Raw genomic sequence first — 16,787 nt, forward strand, 5'->3', positions numbered from 1 at the left:
AACAGATTGCAGACCAGTAATACAATCTGGACTATTCAAATATAAACAGAAAAATGCTCTGATGAAGGGCCGTTTAGACTCGATGTTGGCTCTACTCTCTCCACAGATGCTGTCAGACCTGCTGAGATTTTCCAGCATTTTTCTGTTTTTGTTTCAGATTCCAGCATCCACCCTATTATGCGTTTACCATTTAAACATGTATGCTTAAATAGAATAATGGAAGAGCTTCAAATCTAATTTTCAATGTGACCTTTTGGATGCTATTTGATTACTGCTAGTGGACTTCTTTTTGTTGTTTGTGGTGCTATTAATGTTCAGCTCTGCTGAAAAAATGAGATTTGCTTCCTGTTAAATAGCCCATGTATCCTGTTCTCAAGTATAGTTTCTGGGGAGTAGATGAGTACCTTGAATGGTCTATTTCTATCAATAGACACTTTTTTAAAAAAAAAATCAGCATCAAGTTCCTGAAGATAATTTCAACCTGCTTGACTGTTATTGAGAGAGCTGACCTCTGAGTGACTGAACAGATTGAATTTCTATGAGGGAAAGTCTCCCTGGAGACACATGCACTGCATTTGGCTCTGACATTTGCAATAACATTGCTGCACTGGGCTGCTCAATACAGGAGAGAGGGCGAGGGAATTGCTGCACCACCATTGTTGCCATCTTTCAAATAAGAGGTTAAACCATTCTGTCTGCTCTTTTGGTGGATATAAAATACCCCAAGGCATGATGCAGCTCTCTCTGGTTGCTTTGCCAATCTGTATTGTCCTTTGTGGAGCCTGCCTGTCTGTATTTTGGCTGCTGTATTTCCTTTCAAAAGTGACTACAGTTAAGAAGTATTTGATTGACAGTAAAACTCTTTTGGACATCCTGAGGTTGTGCCAGGTGCTATATAACTGCAAGTTCCTCCTTTTAAAATTGATACACTAGCCTATCCACGTTTTCCCAGTAACAGGTTCCATCTCTCTTTGGCTTGATATCTCTCTTTTGTGTTTACATCAAAATGCATCTATTGATCAGCTACTATGTACCTCAAAGGCTAATTAGAAAAAAGTTGAGAAATTCAATTGAATATCTCTTCACTTACTGTGCACGTTATGCATGTGTGAGTTGCTACTGTAGATGTTGCCAATTCTTGTTAATATGGTGTTGGTGTGCAAACGGTGTCAGTTATCGATTTTCATTTCTCTGCTTTGTTGATTCACATTATTGCTGATGTGCATCGTGTCAGTCTTTCTGTTGCCAAGGTTGACAATACAAATGTCTTTGTATTGCCACTGCCGAATGTTACAGATCTACTTTACCAATGATAGTGAGGATTATAGATCAAATGCATTTCATACAACTCAGAAATAATAATCTGATCTGGCACATTGTGGCTTGTTACATTTTCAAGCAGAAGGAATTTAAAAATAATGATGGGACTGTGGGCGGGGGTTGGGGGGATGCAGGAGATGGTGTTCTGGACAGAGGAGGAGCTCAGAACATTTCAGGCATATTAGTCATTCTATTGTAAATAATGTTGAATGGCATCGCTGAAATTGTATAAAGGATTTGCGATAAAAATAGAATCATACGACAGCCATTGTTTAAAAACTGACATTCATTATTTTATATTAGGTAGCTAAGCAAAATCCTGTATAACCAACCCCTATTGTATCTTTATCCAGTATCCATGAGGCACTTTCCCACACAAACTACAGAACGGTGATCCAGAGCAGAAAAACTCCATCATCCACCCATTTAAAACATATATATCTTCCTCAGATATGATCAGCTAATTTGGCACAGATCAAGGGTGGATGCCATCTTGGTGACATCTTACATACATGCACACAATGCAGGGTAGATGGTGACGTCATTCTTTTCATTTTGACATTGCCACTCTACTTAATGTGTGTACAGTCAATGGCACTTAGCAAGATGTATTCAAACCATATAGATTACCACGCAATCGGTGTAAGGTTGGCGTGCGACGATGCTCAGCACATCATATTGATGAATAACTACTGTCCAGCAAACTAAAGAGTCACTGCTGGAATATAAGGACTATCTGTTGCTCTATAGCTGACTAATGACTCCCCCTGCAACCCAAATACATGTGGCTAGCATTATGAGCTATGTTGCCATGAGCAAAATCATCAAGTAGCTGATTGGGGTGCTGATGCCATAATACTTATCGGAGTCACTGTCCACTGTCCTGATTCTTGATTGTCTGTTGCATCTGCTATAACCATCCATCATGAGAGCACAGTCGTTGTTACCAAGGATTCATTGAGCACCTCGGGTGGAGGCAACCAGCTCATACATATTCCAGATGGTTGTCTGCATTGTTCAATTCCAGTTCCTGTAAATAAAACCCTAGATCTCCTTTGTTCAACAATCCCACAGCTTACTTTCTTTTATAGACCATCAAAACATCCTGTTGCTCACAATCTTTATTCACATTGCAAAACAGCCATTTCAGTGATCCTGTTCCCATCAGCAGTACTTGATCAGTGAGGAACTGTTGCAGTAGTTGTGTTTAAATTCTGATTAGATGTTGTTGCTATGCATTTATACAATGTGTATGAGTTACGATTTATATATGTTTTGAAATTTCTTAATGTGTTTGACATACAAATAATTACTACTGAAATTATGGTGATTGTAGTCAAATATAGCAGCTAGTTTGGATTGAATAAGATTGTGTAAACAGCAATGAATTGAAAAATCAGTTAATCAGTTATTGGTGAGGAAGGAATGTTAGCCAAGCCAGTTGGAAAACATGTTTTTTCTCCTCAACAGATGGCTGGAACCTAAGTTTTTTTTTTAACATAAGAACATAAGAAATAGGAGCATGAGTAGGCCATCTAGCCCTTCGAGCCTGCCCTGCCATTCAGTAAGATGATGGCTGATCTGAAGTGGATCAGTTCCACTTTCCCGCTTTCTCCCCATAACCCTTAATTCCCTTGTCTATCAAAAACCTATCTACCCGTGACTTAAATATATTTAGCGAGATAGCCTCCACCACTTCAACGGGCAGAGAATTCCAGAGATTCACCACCCTTTGAGTGAAGAAGTTCCTCCTCAAGTCGATCGGAGCACACCCACCCACACCTGCCCCACACACACACACACACCCCCCCCCCCCCCCCCCCCCCGGCTACCCTTTCTCAGCGGGAAGAATCTCTCTACCTCTACCCTATCCATCCCCTTCATTATCTTATACGTCTCTATAAGATCCCCCCTCATCCTTCTAAACTCCAACGAGTACAGACCTAGTCTATTTAGTCTCTCTTCATAGTCCAACCCCCTCATCTCCGGTATCAGCCTAGTGAATCTCCTGTGCACTCCCTCCAAGGCCAGTATATCCTTCCGCAAGTGCGGTGACCAAAACTGCACACAGTACTCCAGCTGCAGCCTCACCAGTACCCTGTATAGTTGCAGCAAGACCTCCCTATTTTTATATTCTATCCCCCTCGCTATAAAAGCCAACATTCCAGTTTAAGTTTATCCCTCTGCAGTGGGATAGTGCAGCAATCCTCAGTTATCATTATAATGTACTGGAGTCCTGAATCCACAATGTTCTGACTCAGAGGTGAGTTTTGTCAACAAAGGCAAACTTAAGACTGTGAAATTGGTTTGCTCTGTACTATGGGTGCACACAACCTAGTTATGACTACTCTTGGCTGAGATAATCTGATTGCTTGATCAGTCCCTGGAACTCCCACGTGCTCCCAGCGATCTCGTTGCTGACTAACTGTCTCAGAGGGCGGAATTCTCCATCTGGGGCTAAGTCCCATGGTGGGAATGGGGAACGTTACCATTTGCAGAGACCGGTGGGAACCCACAGCATATCTTCTGACCTCTTAATAATAATGTAGGGTTTTAGCTCTGTATTCCATGGAGGGGCGGGTATCTCGCCAACATACCTGAATGCCATATTTCAAACAGGAGAGCTGACTTCAATGGGGCAAGAATGGAGCTGGGCCAGTTAGATTGGAACAATAGATTGGGGACAGGAGGGGGAACTGTAGCTGAAAAATAGGCTACTGTTTGTATCTGTCCAATTCAGATACTTCAACTAGCTTCTTAATCAAAGTTTTACAGAGGTGCCTTTATTTATGAGAAGAAAAAAGGACGGACACAGAATGCAACATGCTTTATTAATTATAGTTAACCCATAAATTACCACTATGTATACAAGAAACATCCAGGATTCAGCTATACTACCTGTAAAAATAGCTTGGTAAGCTATTGATCTGGTCTGAGTGTCCCTTTGGTTCGTCTTTGCAAAGGTGATTTTTGCTGGCCATTTCCTCCATGCTTAATTCCTTCCTTCTCTGGTCTGGTCTCAGTCATCTCCCATCTCGAGTCTTCGTTCCCAAGATGTCTGGATTGTCTGTTTTTAACCCCCTGTGGCCGTGGGGTTGGGAGCTGTGGACATAAGAAATAGGAGCAGGAGTAGGCCATCTAGCCCTTTGAGCCTGCCCCGCCATTCAATAAGATCATGGCTGACCTGAAGTGGATCAGTTCCACTTTCCTGCTTTCTCCCCATAAACCTTAATTCCCTTGTCTATCAAAAACCCATCTACCCGTGACTTAAATATATTTAGCAAGGTAGCCTCCACCACTTCAACGGGCAGAGAATTCCAGAGATTCACTACCCTTTGAGTGAAGAAGTACCTCCTCAACTCTGATCTAAACTGCCCCCCCTCCCCTTATCTTGAGGCTGTGACCTCTAGTCTTGCTCTCCTTTCTAAGCGGGAAGAATCTCTCTACCTCTACCCTATCCATCCCCTTCATTATCTTATATGTCTCTATAAGATCCCCCCTCATCCTTCTAAACTCCCACGAGTACAGACCCAGTCTATTTAGTCTCTCTTCATAGTCCAACACTCTCATCTCCGGTATCAGCCTAGTGAACCTCCTGTGCACTCCCTCCAAGGCCAATATATCCTTCTGCAAGTGTGGCGACCAAAACTGCACACAGTATTCCAGCTGCAGCCTCACCAGTACCCTGTACAGTTGCAGCAAGACCTCCCTACTTTTATATTCTATCCCCCTCGCTATAAAGGCCAGCATTCCATTCGCCTTCTTGATCACCTGCTGCACCTGCAGACTGGGTTTTTGCGACTCGTGCACAAGGACCCCCAGGTCCCTCTGCACCGTAGCACGCTGCAGCTTTTCGCCTTTTAAATAATAATCTCTCCTACTATTATTTCTGCCAAAGTGGATAACCTCACACTTGTTAACATTATACTCCATCTGCCAGGTCCTCGCCCACTCACTTAGCCTATCCAGATCCCTCTGCAGACTTTCCACACCCTCCACGCAATTTGCTTTACCACTCATCTTCGTGTCATCAGCAAATTTCGTCACCCTACACTCAGCCCCCTCCTCCAGACCACCTATATAAATGGTAAATAGTTGAGGCCCCAGCACCGATCCCTGTGGCACTCCACTAGTCACCAACTGCCAACCAGAATAGCACCCATTGATACCAACTCTCTGCTTCCTATTAGACAGCCAATCCTCTATCCACACTAACACCTTACCCCCAACTCCGTGCACCCTAACCTTCTGTAGCAACCTTTTATGAGGCACCCTATCAAACGCCTTTTGGAAATCTAAGAACACCACATCCACCGGTTCCCCTCTGTCTACCACAGTAGTCACATCCTCATAGAAAATGGACAATAGGCTGTTGCATATCAAAAAGGAGTGATGTTCACTTGATGGGTTATCGATAGGGCAGGTGCCTCAGCAGCCTGTCTGAGTTCTGTATATTCAAACTTTGGCCAGGTCCAATTTTCTGCAGGCTAATTACTGGAGCCGACTCTAAAGTGTCCAATTCTTTAATTTCAAATGTTCAGTTTTATTTTGGACTCTGCATGATGCTACCTTCAAAAGAACAAATGATTTGGGCACAGACAAGGTACTGTCCTTCAAAAGGGAAAGGTAAGGCACCCAAATCAAGAACAATATGGATGAAAAAGGAGATGGGAATTAAAAGAAGGACGAAAATGTGTGTTAATGACAGGTGTCAAATAGAAAACACAATTGAGAACCATGAGGAGTACAGAAGGTTCAGCGGGGAGGTGAAAAAACACCTTTGAGAAGCAAAGAGGGTTTGTGAGAAAAACATTGGCGGCCAACATAGAGGAGTCCCAAGGTCTTCTATAGTAAATAGTAAAGGGTTGGTAAAAGAAGTAGTGCCAATGTTTTCCATCAAGGACAAAATTCTTCAGCATGCTCTTCCTAGTTATGAAGTATGTTGTGCAGATTGTATGAAACTGGGGCAATGTAAAAATATCCTTCTCCCTTTTCATCTGTAAGCGTATGGTGGTATGTGTTTTATGGTCTCCTTTGTACTCATCATGAGTGGCTTAAGTCATAATAGGAAGTGTTAGAATACAGAAGGACATTCCACGTTCACCCTTTGCATGGCATATCTTGCCTCTTTTTTGGTGAAGTGCAATTATGAAAGATTTGGAGGTATAGCTCTACGGGGTCTCCCATTTAATGAGGAAAATCTCCGTAGAACTAATGGTTTTGTGTTTTTTCTATTACTCTGAGGTTAAAGAATTGTTAATTGGTTCCTGCAAGGGTACAAACAAGTTTTGCATCCTGGAGAAATACTTTATAATGTGTCACTAGCGCTTCTTGTGTCGCTGGAGATGAATAATGTTTTGGTGCACATCCAAGTGGGGTGGGAAATTCTTTGGCGGGTAAGTCATTTTCTTTGAGTCAAAATCCTATACTTGCTATGGCCGAATAAGCAATGGCAGTAGTTACTTTGAAACTTTGCTCCTGGAATGTACAGGGCTACATCATCCTAATGAAAGAAAAGAGACATTATCTTCCCTTAAAAAGAGAAAGTTGGCATAGCTTTGTGGCAGAAAACTCACCTAGATGACAGGGAGCACTTGAAATTGAAGAAATTGGGACTGGGTGGACAGGTGATTTTTGCCTCATTCTCAACTAATAGCCGAGGGTTGTGATTTTAGTTTAGAAGAATGTGTCTTTTAACCTGGAGAACTATGTAAAGGACAAGAGGGGATGGTATTTGATTATTTAGGGGCTGGTGCATGGGGGAAGCATTTTGGTAATGAATGTCTATGTCCCCCTCCCAAATTATGACTTTGAGGACATTGCAGTAGCATCATGAGCCATTATTTGAGCGGGATCTTTCATCCCCAAACAGCCATTCCTGCATTCACTGAGTCGCTTTGAACATGAGGCAGTTCAGAATGACTTGGATCTGTGAACCATGGCAACTCCTAGGGCATCTCGCACAAAAGTGCATGATGTGCTTAATGATAATCGCACACCAGTTGAACATTGATAGAGTGAAACCCTTTCTTTAAATGAACATCAAGGATTGGTGCTTTGGGCCATTAGCTCCTCTTTCAGAATGTTGCATGATCCACCACCTCTCTGGATAAACACAAACATGCGTGGTATTGCCTGTTGCTCATCTCTAGGTAGGAAAGTCTTCTTTCTAGGTAGAGTCTAGGTAGATTCTTGATTGTGCCTCTGTGGGATGGGTCTAGCCTCCTCATTCTCTAGGTGTTGCTAGGGCTTCCCCAGAATTGGCCTGTGGCTAGGCCCTTTCTCAAAGTTGGGCTAGGCAGCACTGGGCCTTTCTCCTCTTCCTCAATTGGATCACTGCCATCATGGAGGCAGCATTGAGCGCATGCTCCATTATTCAAACTTGCTCCTTCCTCAGAATGATAGAGGCAAGAAATTAATGAACACTAAGCAAATATAGTTCACCTCCCACTCACATACAGAAAGTCAAATTCATGTCGTGGAGCTGTGTCTGCACTACTAGCTTTTCATTGATATAACCTCACAGCTGAGGTTACATATTTAGGTGTCCATGATGTCAACTCTGGCCCTTGATGTCTCAGTCCCACAGAGTTTGGGAGAGGTTTGAACAGATTAATGAAATGCACCATCTTACCAAAGGCACTTTTGCAATCTATGATTTTTTTGTGCCAATGAAGGTCAACTTGCACTTCAGCAATGACTGAAGGCTCTATGGCCCATCATCAATGCCAGTTGGAGAAAGCGCATTACAGACTTGCAGAAGATATGCAGAAGCTGTGCTTATTTAATGGCTGCCTTCATTTTTCAAACTCTCATACCTCAAATTGAGTATCTGTATTGTGCAGCCACTAACTGCTACAATCTCTTGTTAAAGCACAACAAAAATCAGTAGTTCCAATTGCACCTTCTCAAAGAAGCTTCCTTTTTTTCCATTTTAATGGTGAGACTTCATACATTGTCAGGTGCCCCCAAAAAGGGTCCCTGAGTGCAGTCCTAGGCTCTTCACAAACTACTTGGTCTCCCTCAGTGGATTATCGTTTGCATCCCTTCCCTTTTCCAACCCTATCAGTGCCCATTGTCCCCTTTGTCTCTATCATCCTTCCACAACCTCCCTGTGCCCTCAGTTGCAAGGTGGTCTCTGCCTCCTTTGCAGTCCTGCCTTAAGTTCCGCAGAAGATACCCTCCTGGAGGACAGAGGAAACCAGTGAGCACAGTAACCCCTGCTAGTGTAGCGGATCACTGGCATGGGTATCTCTCCAAATTTTCTGTTTCCATCTGCCACAGACCCACCATAAGCAGGACTGGAAAATTCTGCCCCCGGGGTCCATATCGCCGTTGTTGCTATTAGATGTTATATTGTGAATGCACTACCTGAAAGTGCGATGGAAGCAGTTTCAATAATAATTTCAAAGGGGAATTGAATAAGTACTTGAAGGGGAAAAATGTGCAGAGCTATGTCAAAAGGGGCTAATTGCAAAGCTCTTTAGAAGATCCAGCACAGGCATAATAAATCAAATGCCCTCTTCTGTGCTGTATCATTTTCTGATTTGAAATCTACTCTTCATTATAGATAAGCAAAGAAAAGGACAAGAAGCAAGTTGTTATAAGCCTTTCTATTTGGGAAAAATAGAAGGTATCTGAAATTAAGGTAGGGTTTTTCAGATGGTGGGATTTGTCACTGCTTCATCCAAGGAGAATGCATTCCATCACAAAAACTCAAAGTTATAAATGCTCCAGGGATGCCACATGTGGAAAGAGCCCTTGAGGGTGGCACACCCCTCCCTGGTTTCCACCTGAGACCCCAGCAGGGTGAGCAGTTGGGCTTGCCCCTATCTCTGAACTCCTCTTACAAGGCTCAAAATTGAGGCAGGCAGGAAGCAGCCTTAAGAAACCAAATAATGAACAATTTTAAACCCGCTGTCAAGGGACTGTAAAATTCTACTGATAGAGTCATAGGGCTGAATTGCACTACTGGTGTGGCTCACTGGATACTGAACAAAAAGTGTATCATGACCCTCCTAAGAGGCTATGTGGGGGCTTCCATTGACTAAGGACAGTAAACAGGCTCCCAATGATGCAAGCCCAGGAAGGGAGTTGGCAGCTCTGGAGCCTCAGTGGTGCACATGAGAGAGATAAGTGCTGCTGAGGTAGGCAGAAAACTCTGGGTGGCTCCAAGTAAGTAACTTTAAAAATAAAAATTTAGGGCGCTAATATCAAAAATATCAGCTGGGTGCTGCCCTACTGTTGGCAGAATAACAATGGCCCCATAAAGTGGCCCATTTTTACTCTTTGATGTAATTTGGCTGTTGCTGACTAGGCCACCATTTTTATTTCCATCCCTCAGTGCCCTTGAAAAGGTGGTGGCGAACTGCCTTCTTGAATTGCTGCATTCACTTGTAGGGCCATGCAAATTTCTGTTAGGGAAAGAACTTCAGCATTTTGACACAGCGACAGTGAAGGAATGATGATATACTTTCAAGTCAGTATGCTGTGGGACTTGGAGGGAAATTTGCAGGTAGTGCTATTCCTGTGCTTCTGCTGCCTTTGTCCTTCTAGATGGTAGAGGTTGCGGGTTTGAAAAGTGCTGTTGAAGGAATCTTAGTGAGTTGTTGCAATTCATCTGGTAGGCGGTACATACTGTTATCACTGTGAGTTGGTGGTGGAAGGAGTGGATGCTGGATGGGGTGCCAACCAATTGGATTGCTTTGTCCTGGATGCTGTTGAGCTCCTTGAGTGTTGTTGGAGCTGCACTCATCTAGGTAAGTAGGGAGTATTAGAGTCATAGAGGTTTACAGCATGAAAACAGGCCCTGTGGCCCAACTTGTTCATGTCACCCAGTTTTTTCAACTAAGCTAATCCCAATTGCCTACATTTGGCCCATATCTCTCCATACTCAACTTACCCAGGTAACTGTCCAAATGCTTTTTAGAAGACAAAATTGTATCCACCTGTACTACTGGCTCTGGCAGCTTGTTCCAGACACTCACCACCCTCTGAGTGAAAAAATTACCCCTCTGGACCCTTTTTTATCCCTCCCCTCTCACTTTAAAACTATGCCCTCTAGTTTTAGACTCCCCTACCTTTGGGAAAAGATGTTGACTATCTACCTTAGCTATGCCCCTCATTATTTTATAAAACTCTATAAGATCACCCCTAAGCCTCCAATGCTCCAAGGAAAATGGTCCCAGTCTATCCAGACTCTCTATAACTCAAACCATCAAAACTTGGTAGCATCCTAGTGAGTGTTTTCTGCACTCTTTCTAGTTTAATAATGTCCTTTCTGTCATAGGATGACCAGATCTACACATAGTATTCCATGTGTGGCCTTACCAATGTCTTATACAACTTCAACAAGATATCCCAGCTCTTGTTTTCAATGTTCTGACCAATGAAACCAAGCATGCTAAATGCCTTCTTGACTCCCTGTCTACCTGTGACTCCATTTTCAAGGAGCTATGAACCTGTATTCTTAGATCTTTGTTCTGTAACTCTCCCCAGTGCTCTACTATTAACTGAGTAAGTCCTTCCCCGATTTGCTCTACCAAAATACATCACCTCACATTCATCTCAATTAAACTCCATGTCCATTCATCGGTCCACTGGCCCAGTTCATCATGATCCCGTTGCAATCCTAGATGATCTTCTTTACTGTCCACTTTGCCACCAATCTTAGTGTCATCTGCAAGCTTACTAACCACGCCCCATAAATTCTCATCCAAATCATTAATATAAATAACAAATAACGTAGGATGAAGCACTGATCCCTGAGGACAGAGGGTGGTTGTAGAGGGTTGTTTTCCAAACTGGATCGGTCACAGGCCTCCAGTTTGAAAAACAATCCTCGACAACCTCCCTCCGTCTTCTGTGGTCAAGCCAATTTTGTCTCCAATTGACTACCTGTAAGGACAGGTATATTCGTAGCAAATGCCACTAGCTTTCGGAACTGGCACGTGGGTGGGAATTCTGATCACAAACAGGGTGTATAAAGACACACTCAATTTACAGTTCCGACGCGCTACAGCCAAAAACAGCACTGACCTCCTCAGAAGACAAACATGGGACACGGTGGACAGAGTACCCTGCGTCGTCCAGTACCTCCCCGGAGTGGAAAGGCTATGACATCTTCTCCGGAGCCTTCAACGTGTCATTGAAGACGAATATCTCGCCAAGGCCATCCTTACACCCCCACTTTTTACCTTCAAACAACCGCGCAACCTCAAACAGACCATTGTCCGCAGCAAACTACCCAGCCTTCAGGAGAACAGTGACCACGGCACACAACCCTGCCACAGCAGCCTCTGCAAGATGTGCCAGATCATCAACACGAATGCCATCATCTCACGTGAGAACACCATCCACCAGGTACGTGGTACGTACTCTTGCAACTCGGCCAACGTTGTCTACCTGGTACACTGCAGGAAAGGATGTCCCGAGGCATGGTACTTTGGGGAGACCATGCAGATGCTACGACAGTGGATGAAATGAACACCACTCGACAATCACCAGGCAAGAGTGTTCTCTTCCTGTTGGGGAACACTTCAGCGGTCGTGGGCATTCGGCCTCTGATCTTCGGGTAAGCATTCTCCAAGGCAGCCTTCACGACACACAACAGCGCAGAATCGCTGAGCAGAGACTGATAGCCAAGTTCTGCACACATAAGGACATCCTCAACCGGGATCTTGGGTTCATGTCACACAATCTGTAACCCCCACAACTTGCCTGGACTTGCAAAGTCTCACTAACTTTCCTGTCTGGAAACAATACACTTCTTTTTAACCTGTGCTTAATGCTCTCTCCACTCACATTGTCTGTACCTTTAAGACTTGATTAGCTGTAAAGACTCGCATTCCAATCATTATTCATGTAAATTGAGTTTGTGTCTTTATATGCCCTGTCTGTGATCAAAACTCCCACCCGCCTGATGAAGGAACAGCCAGTTCTGAAAGCTAGTGGCGTTTGCTACAAATAAACCTGTTGGACTTTAACCTGGTGTTGTGAGACTTCTTCCTATGGTATAAACCAGAGCTGAGGCAATACTTCTGCTTTTATAAAGGTCAGCATAACTTCCCTGTTTTTATATTAATTTTTTTCTCTTCATGAAGCCCAAGATCTCATTTGGTTTGCCAACCGTTCTCTCAAAAGATGTGTGAGTTAGGTGGAATGGCCATGATAAATTGTCCATTGGTGTCAGGGGGATTAGCAGGGTGGGTGTATGGGATTACAGGGATAGGGCATGGATGGGATCGTTATCGGTGTAGGCTCGATGGACCAAATGGCCGCCTTCTGCACTGTAGGGATTCTATGAAGATGTCTGGCCACATTAAGAAACTTGGCACATGAACCCTCTGTCCTGCAGTTTGATATCATCAGCAATTTTTTAAACTTTAACTGAAATTCAGAGGTGGTTCCACCAACTTATAACTATGACCAGTGAAGTGTGTATGTGTGTGTGTTGGGTGTGTATGTGTGTTGGGTTCAATGTTTTGAGATCCTGATTGGGGTGCAGCTACTTAGTGCATGAGTAATTCATTTGAGACCATGCTGCAGTTGATGTCGGTACAAACCACATTCTATTTCATTGGTAGAGCTAACTGATTAATTATTGTGGTAGAGGCATGACAAGCCACTCAATCAATTATTTTATCTTGGATTTAGTGAAGCTAGTAGTAGAATCTGAATAGATTTCATTTAAGAATTACTGAATAATCAACCCACAGCTTCAAAGCTGCAAGTTAATTAATGGTTCACTTGCTGAAGTCTTGCTGTTGTAAACTTGGGGTTGTTTAGACTCCATTCTTCAGGTTATTTTCTGGTACCCATTATTATTTTATATAATTAACATAAGAGTTTGCATTTTCTAATTTAATGTGTTTAGTATTAGTGGATATTTTTGGAAATATTAAATGGATACTTTCACTTCACTTCTGACAGGAGCCCGGACCTGCTAAAGTTGCAGTTACCAGTAGCAGTATGCCAATTGCTGAGAAGGTCCCTAGTACCAGATCAACACTCTGGCAAGAACAAGAACAGTTGAAAAATAAAGATCTTCATGTCATCAGTAATTTGATGAAAAGTCCTTCACAGAACCAGTCTTCTGCTTTCACATCTTCTGGATCAACAATAGTGCCTAATGGTGAGATGGCAGATGCATTATAATCTGGATAAATGTGAGGTTATCCACTTTGGAAGCAAAAATAGGAAGGCAGATTATTATTTGAATGGGTGTAAATTGAGAGGTGGACACTCAGTGATATCTTGGTATCATTCTATCATTTTTACTTAAACTCTTAATGTTTGATCCTTCTATACTTCCCTAAGCAAACATCTATTTACAGTGTTGCTAGGCTTATCAACATATCAAAATACTGGTTTCACTAACACAGCCAACGTATATCTATTACGGTTTCTATTTTTAAATAGTTTATTATTTTAAACATAGGACCACCAGAACACATTTCCAATTATTGTATTTCTTTGCTTTTAATTTTATCACGATTTCCTAACACCTCGTTAAACAGTCTGGACTTCAATTAAATAAAGTTGCCAGAAATCCTTCTGCTAATAATTCTAAAAATGTTTGAGAAAGTTAAATTAGTGAAATGTGATTTTAAAGAGTATATTAAAGGGAATAGACAATCGGGTTAATTAGTAAGCCATTTAATTATTAACAATATCAAAAAAAAATAGAAACAGAGTTGATTGTTAGTCTCTGGAGTTTGTTAAATCAAAAGCTGTAAATAAACAACCTGGATTGTCCCAAGGCAGTGATAGAATTTCTGTCAACAGGTGTCTCTGTTCAAAATTAGCTTTTATTTAGAGGAACCATTGGCCTCTGTTTTCACCAAGCTGAAACTGATCACTTATTACAGTGATATCATTGAAATTCCAGAGCTTTGCTCTAACACAAATGTGGATCTACTTTCAGATTGAATGAAATGCCCACATGTCATTGCCCTGTATTCTTGTTCACACCCCCATGTTCATTGCTGTGTAATCACAGCCTCTTCATACAGGAGCATTAGGTTTTTCATGCACTCTCTGCCAATATGTGAACTATACAGTGTGCAAGTAAAATTTATCTGGTTATAGACCTGCTTGATTCAACTTGGGGTACAAGGAGGTTTCCTAACATCATTTTCTTTTGATGATGATGAGAGAATTAAAATACTGCTTTTTTTAATAACAGTGCATTTTAAGCATTTTATCTCTGCCACCTTGTTGGAATTCTGTTGTTTCTTTACGTTCTGATTCTAAACAAGTTCTGTGTCTTCCTCCTGAACAGAAAACCACAGTGCGGTTAATTGTAATGAGGTGAATAGCCAGCAGAAGAAGCGTGTGGAGAGTGGCTATTTTTCCCTAGAGAAGCTGAAATCTGACTCTAATCAGCTCACCTCTCCTCCTGGAAGCAGCACCACCAGCAGGTACAGTTCCTCTGTGAATAGCATGGTAACACCATGCCACTCTAGCCTGTACAGCAATCCTTTCCCTCCAACAGGTAACCTTCACAGCAGTGGTTCTTGTGTTAGCTCTTCCCAGAGCTCCTTGGACTCAGAGACCAGCAGTACTATGCTGACGAGCATAACCAGTTCAAACAGCAGGGTAGGGGGAAGTTCTTGTCATTCCCCTGCTACAAGGATCAATCTGGACTATGCCAGAATGGCAGTTATCCCCAAAGCCAGGAGGATCAGCAACAAACAGGCCTTTCGAGTAGATGAGCACCAGGAGCAGCGGTTTCGTACCTGTAGTCCTGGCAAAATGGAGTTGGAACGCTTGTTTGGTTCTGAACGAAGGTAAGAAACTGAAGGTGGTGGAAACTCATTGTCGATATTAAAATCTGACGCTTATTACATACCCATTCCTGTAAAGCAGCAGTTTCTGATTAAGGACAGGTACTAAGCCACTGTTTCCTCGAATTTTGAATGCACACTGGATCTGGAAAGATTTAGCTACTAGAATATGCCTTCAGCAAATTACAAATTTGTTTCCTCATGAAAATATGAGAATAAAAGGGTATATAATAAGCAATCATCAAACATGGTGTTTCTACTTCCTGATGCTTTTGAATCTTGCATGTGTTTTAGATTACTCCTTATTGCAATTTCTTTAACTTTTTTTTCAGATCTTCCTTCTGTGCATAATTCTCTCGTGGGATAGTAGCTTAGAGCTTGTTCCCAGCCTCCCATACTGACTATGTTGAGGGCTTTAGTACTGTGTCCATATTGTACTGTATTGTGTATCAGTGACTGCTATGTTTATCCTTTTATAAGTGTGCTGAGTTCATTCACAACCAGCTGTGATAACTCAAGGCACTGACATTCAGGGGCATTATTGTGCTGAGGCCATGATATGTAAAGGAGAATGTTTTACTCTACAGCTCAGTTGCTGCTTGTAGAATCTTATTTCATGGTATCAAGTAAGCAGTTGTTGTAAAACACCTTTGTGAATTTTGCTAGTGTCATTAAGAGATTTAGAAAAGTCGAAATTATTCACTTATCTATTTCCATATTCCATGATATGCTGCCATAAATGTTTCACACAGCAGGTGGCAGGATCGGGCCTGTGATTTGCTGTCAGTCTTCTGGACTTAGTTCAGTTCAGTAGTGGGCATGTACAGCATATTAAGCTGGTTCAGTGACTTACGGAACTGAAGTTACTGTTCAGTGCCTCTGTGGTCTCGTAGGCCTGTTGGAGGAGATTAACTTAAAAGAAATACGTATATTTTATATACAGCTTTTCAAAACTAACAGATGTTTCCCAGTTTTATGACCAATGAAGTACTTTTTAAGTGTAGTCACTATGGTGATGTAGGAAACATGGCAACTATTTTGTGCACAGCAAATTTCCACAAAAAGCAATGTGATAATGACTAGATAATCTATTTTTGTGATGTTGATTGGGAATTAAATGTTGTCCAGAACCTTAGAACATTACAGCACAGAAACAGGCCTTTTGGCCCTTCTTGGCTGTGCCGAACCATTTCCCTGCCTAGTCCCACTGACCTGCACCTGGACCATATCCCTCCACACCCCTCTCATCCATATACCTGTCCAAGTTTTCCTTAAGTGTTAAAAGTGAGCCCGCATTCACCACTTCATCTGGCAGCTCATTCCACACTCCCACAACTATGCGTGAAGAAGCCACCCCCCCCCCCACCAATATTCCCTTTAAACTCTTACCCCATTACTCTTAACCCATGTTTTTTTTCTCCCCTAGCTTCAGTGGAAAAAGCCTGCTTTTTCTGTCTTTACCCATCGTAATTTTATACACTTCTATCAAATCTCCCCTCATTCTTCTACGCTCCAGGGAATAAAGTCCTAACTTATTCAACCTTTCTCTGTAACTCAGTTTCTCAAGTCCTGGTAACATCGTTGTAAACCTTCTCTGCACTCTTTCAACCTTATTAATATCCTTCCTTAATTAGGTGACCAAAACTGCACATAATACTCTAAATTCGGCCTCACCAATGT

The 16,787-nt window shown here is 42.3% G+C and overlaps 1 protein-coding gene across 8 annotated transcripts in view; it reads left to right on the forward strand.

Moving 5' to 3' along the window:
• The window catches only part of LOC145354895 (uncharacterized), a 169,568-nt gene that overhangs the window by 104,487 nt on the left and 48,294 nt on the right, over nucleotides 1–16,787 (forward strand). For 6 of the 8 annotated variants that reach the window (XM_080206495.1, XM_080206497.1, XM_080206498.1 and 3 more), the window contains 2 exons: nucleotides 13,252–13,453; nucleotides 14,603–15,110. In XM_080206495.1, the coding sequence (XP_080062621.1) occupies nucleotides 13,252–13,453; nucleotides 14,603–15,110 (710 nt within the window). The remainder of the gene's footprint in view (nucleotides 1–13,251; nucleotides 13,454–14,602; nucleotides 15,111–16,787) is intronic. The other 2 variants (XM_080206499.1, XM_080206502.1) reach the window with 2 other exon arrangements.

This window comes from Carcharhinus amblyrhynchos, chromosome 18, assembly GCF_965287045.1.
Source record: "Carcharhinus amblyrhynchos chromosome 18, sCarAmb.v2.hapA, whole genome shotgun sequence".
Taxonomy (NCBI): domain Eukaryota; kingdom Metazoa; phylum Chordata; class Chondrichthyes; order Carcharhiniformes; family Carcharhinidae; genus Carcharhinus; species Carcharhinus amblyrhynchos.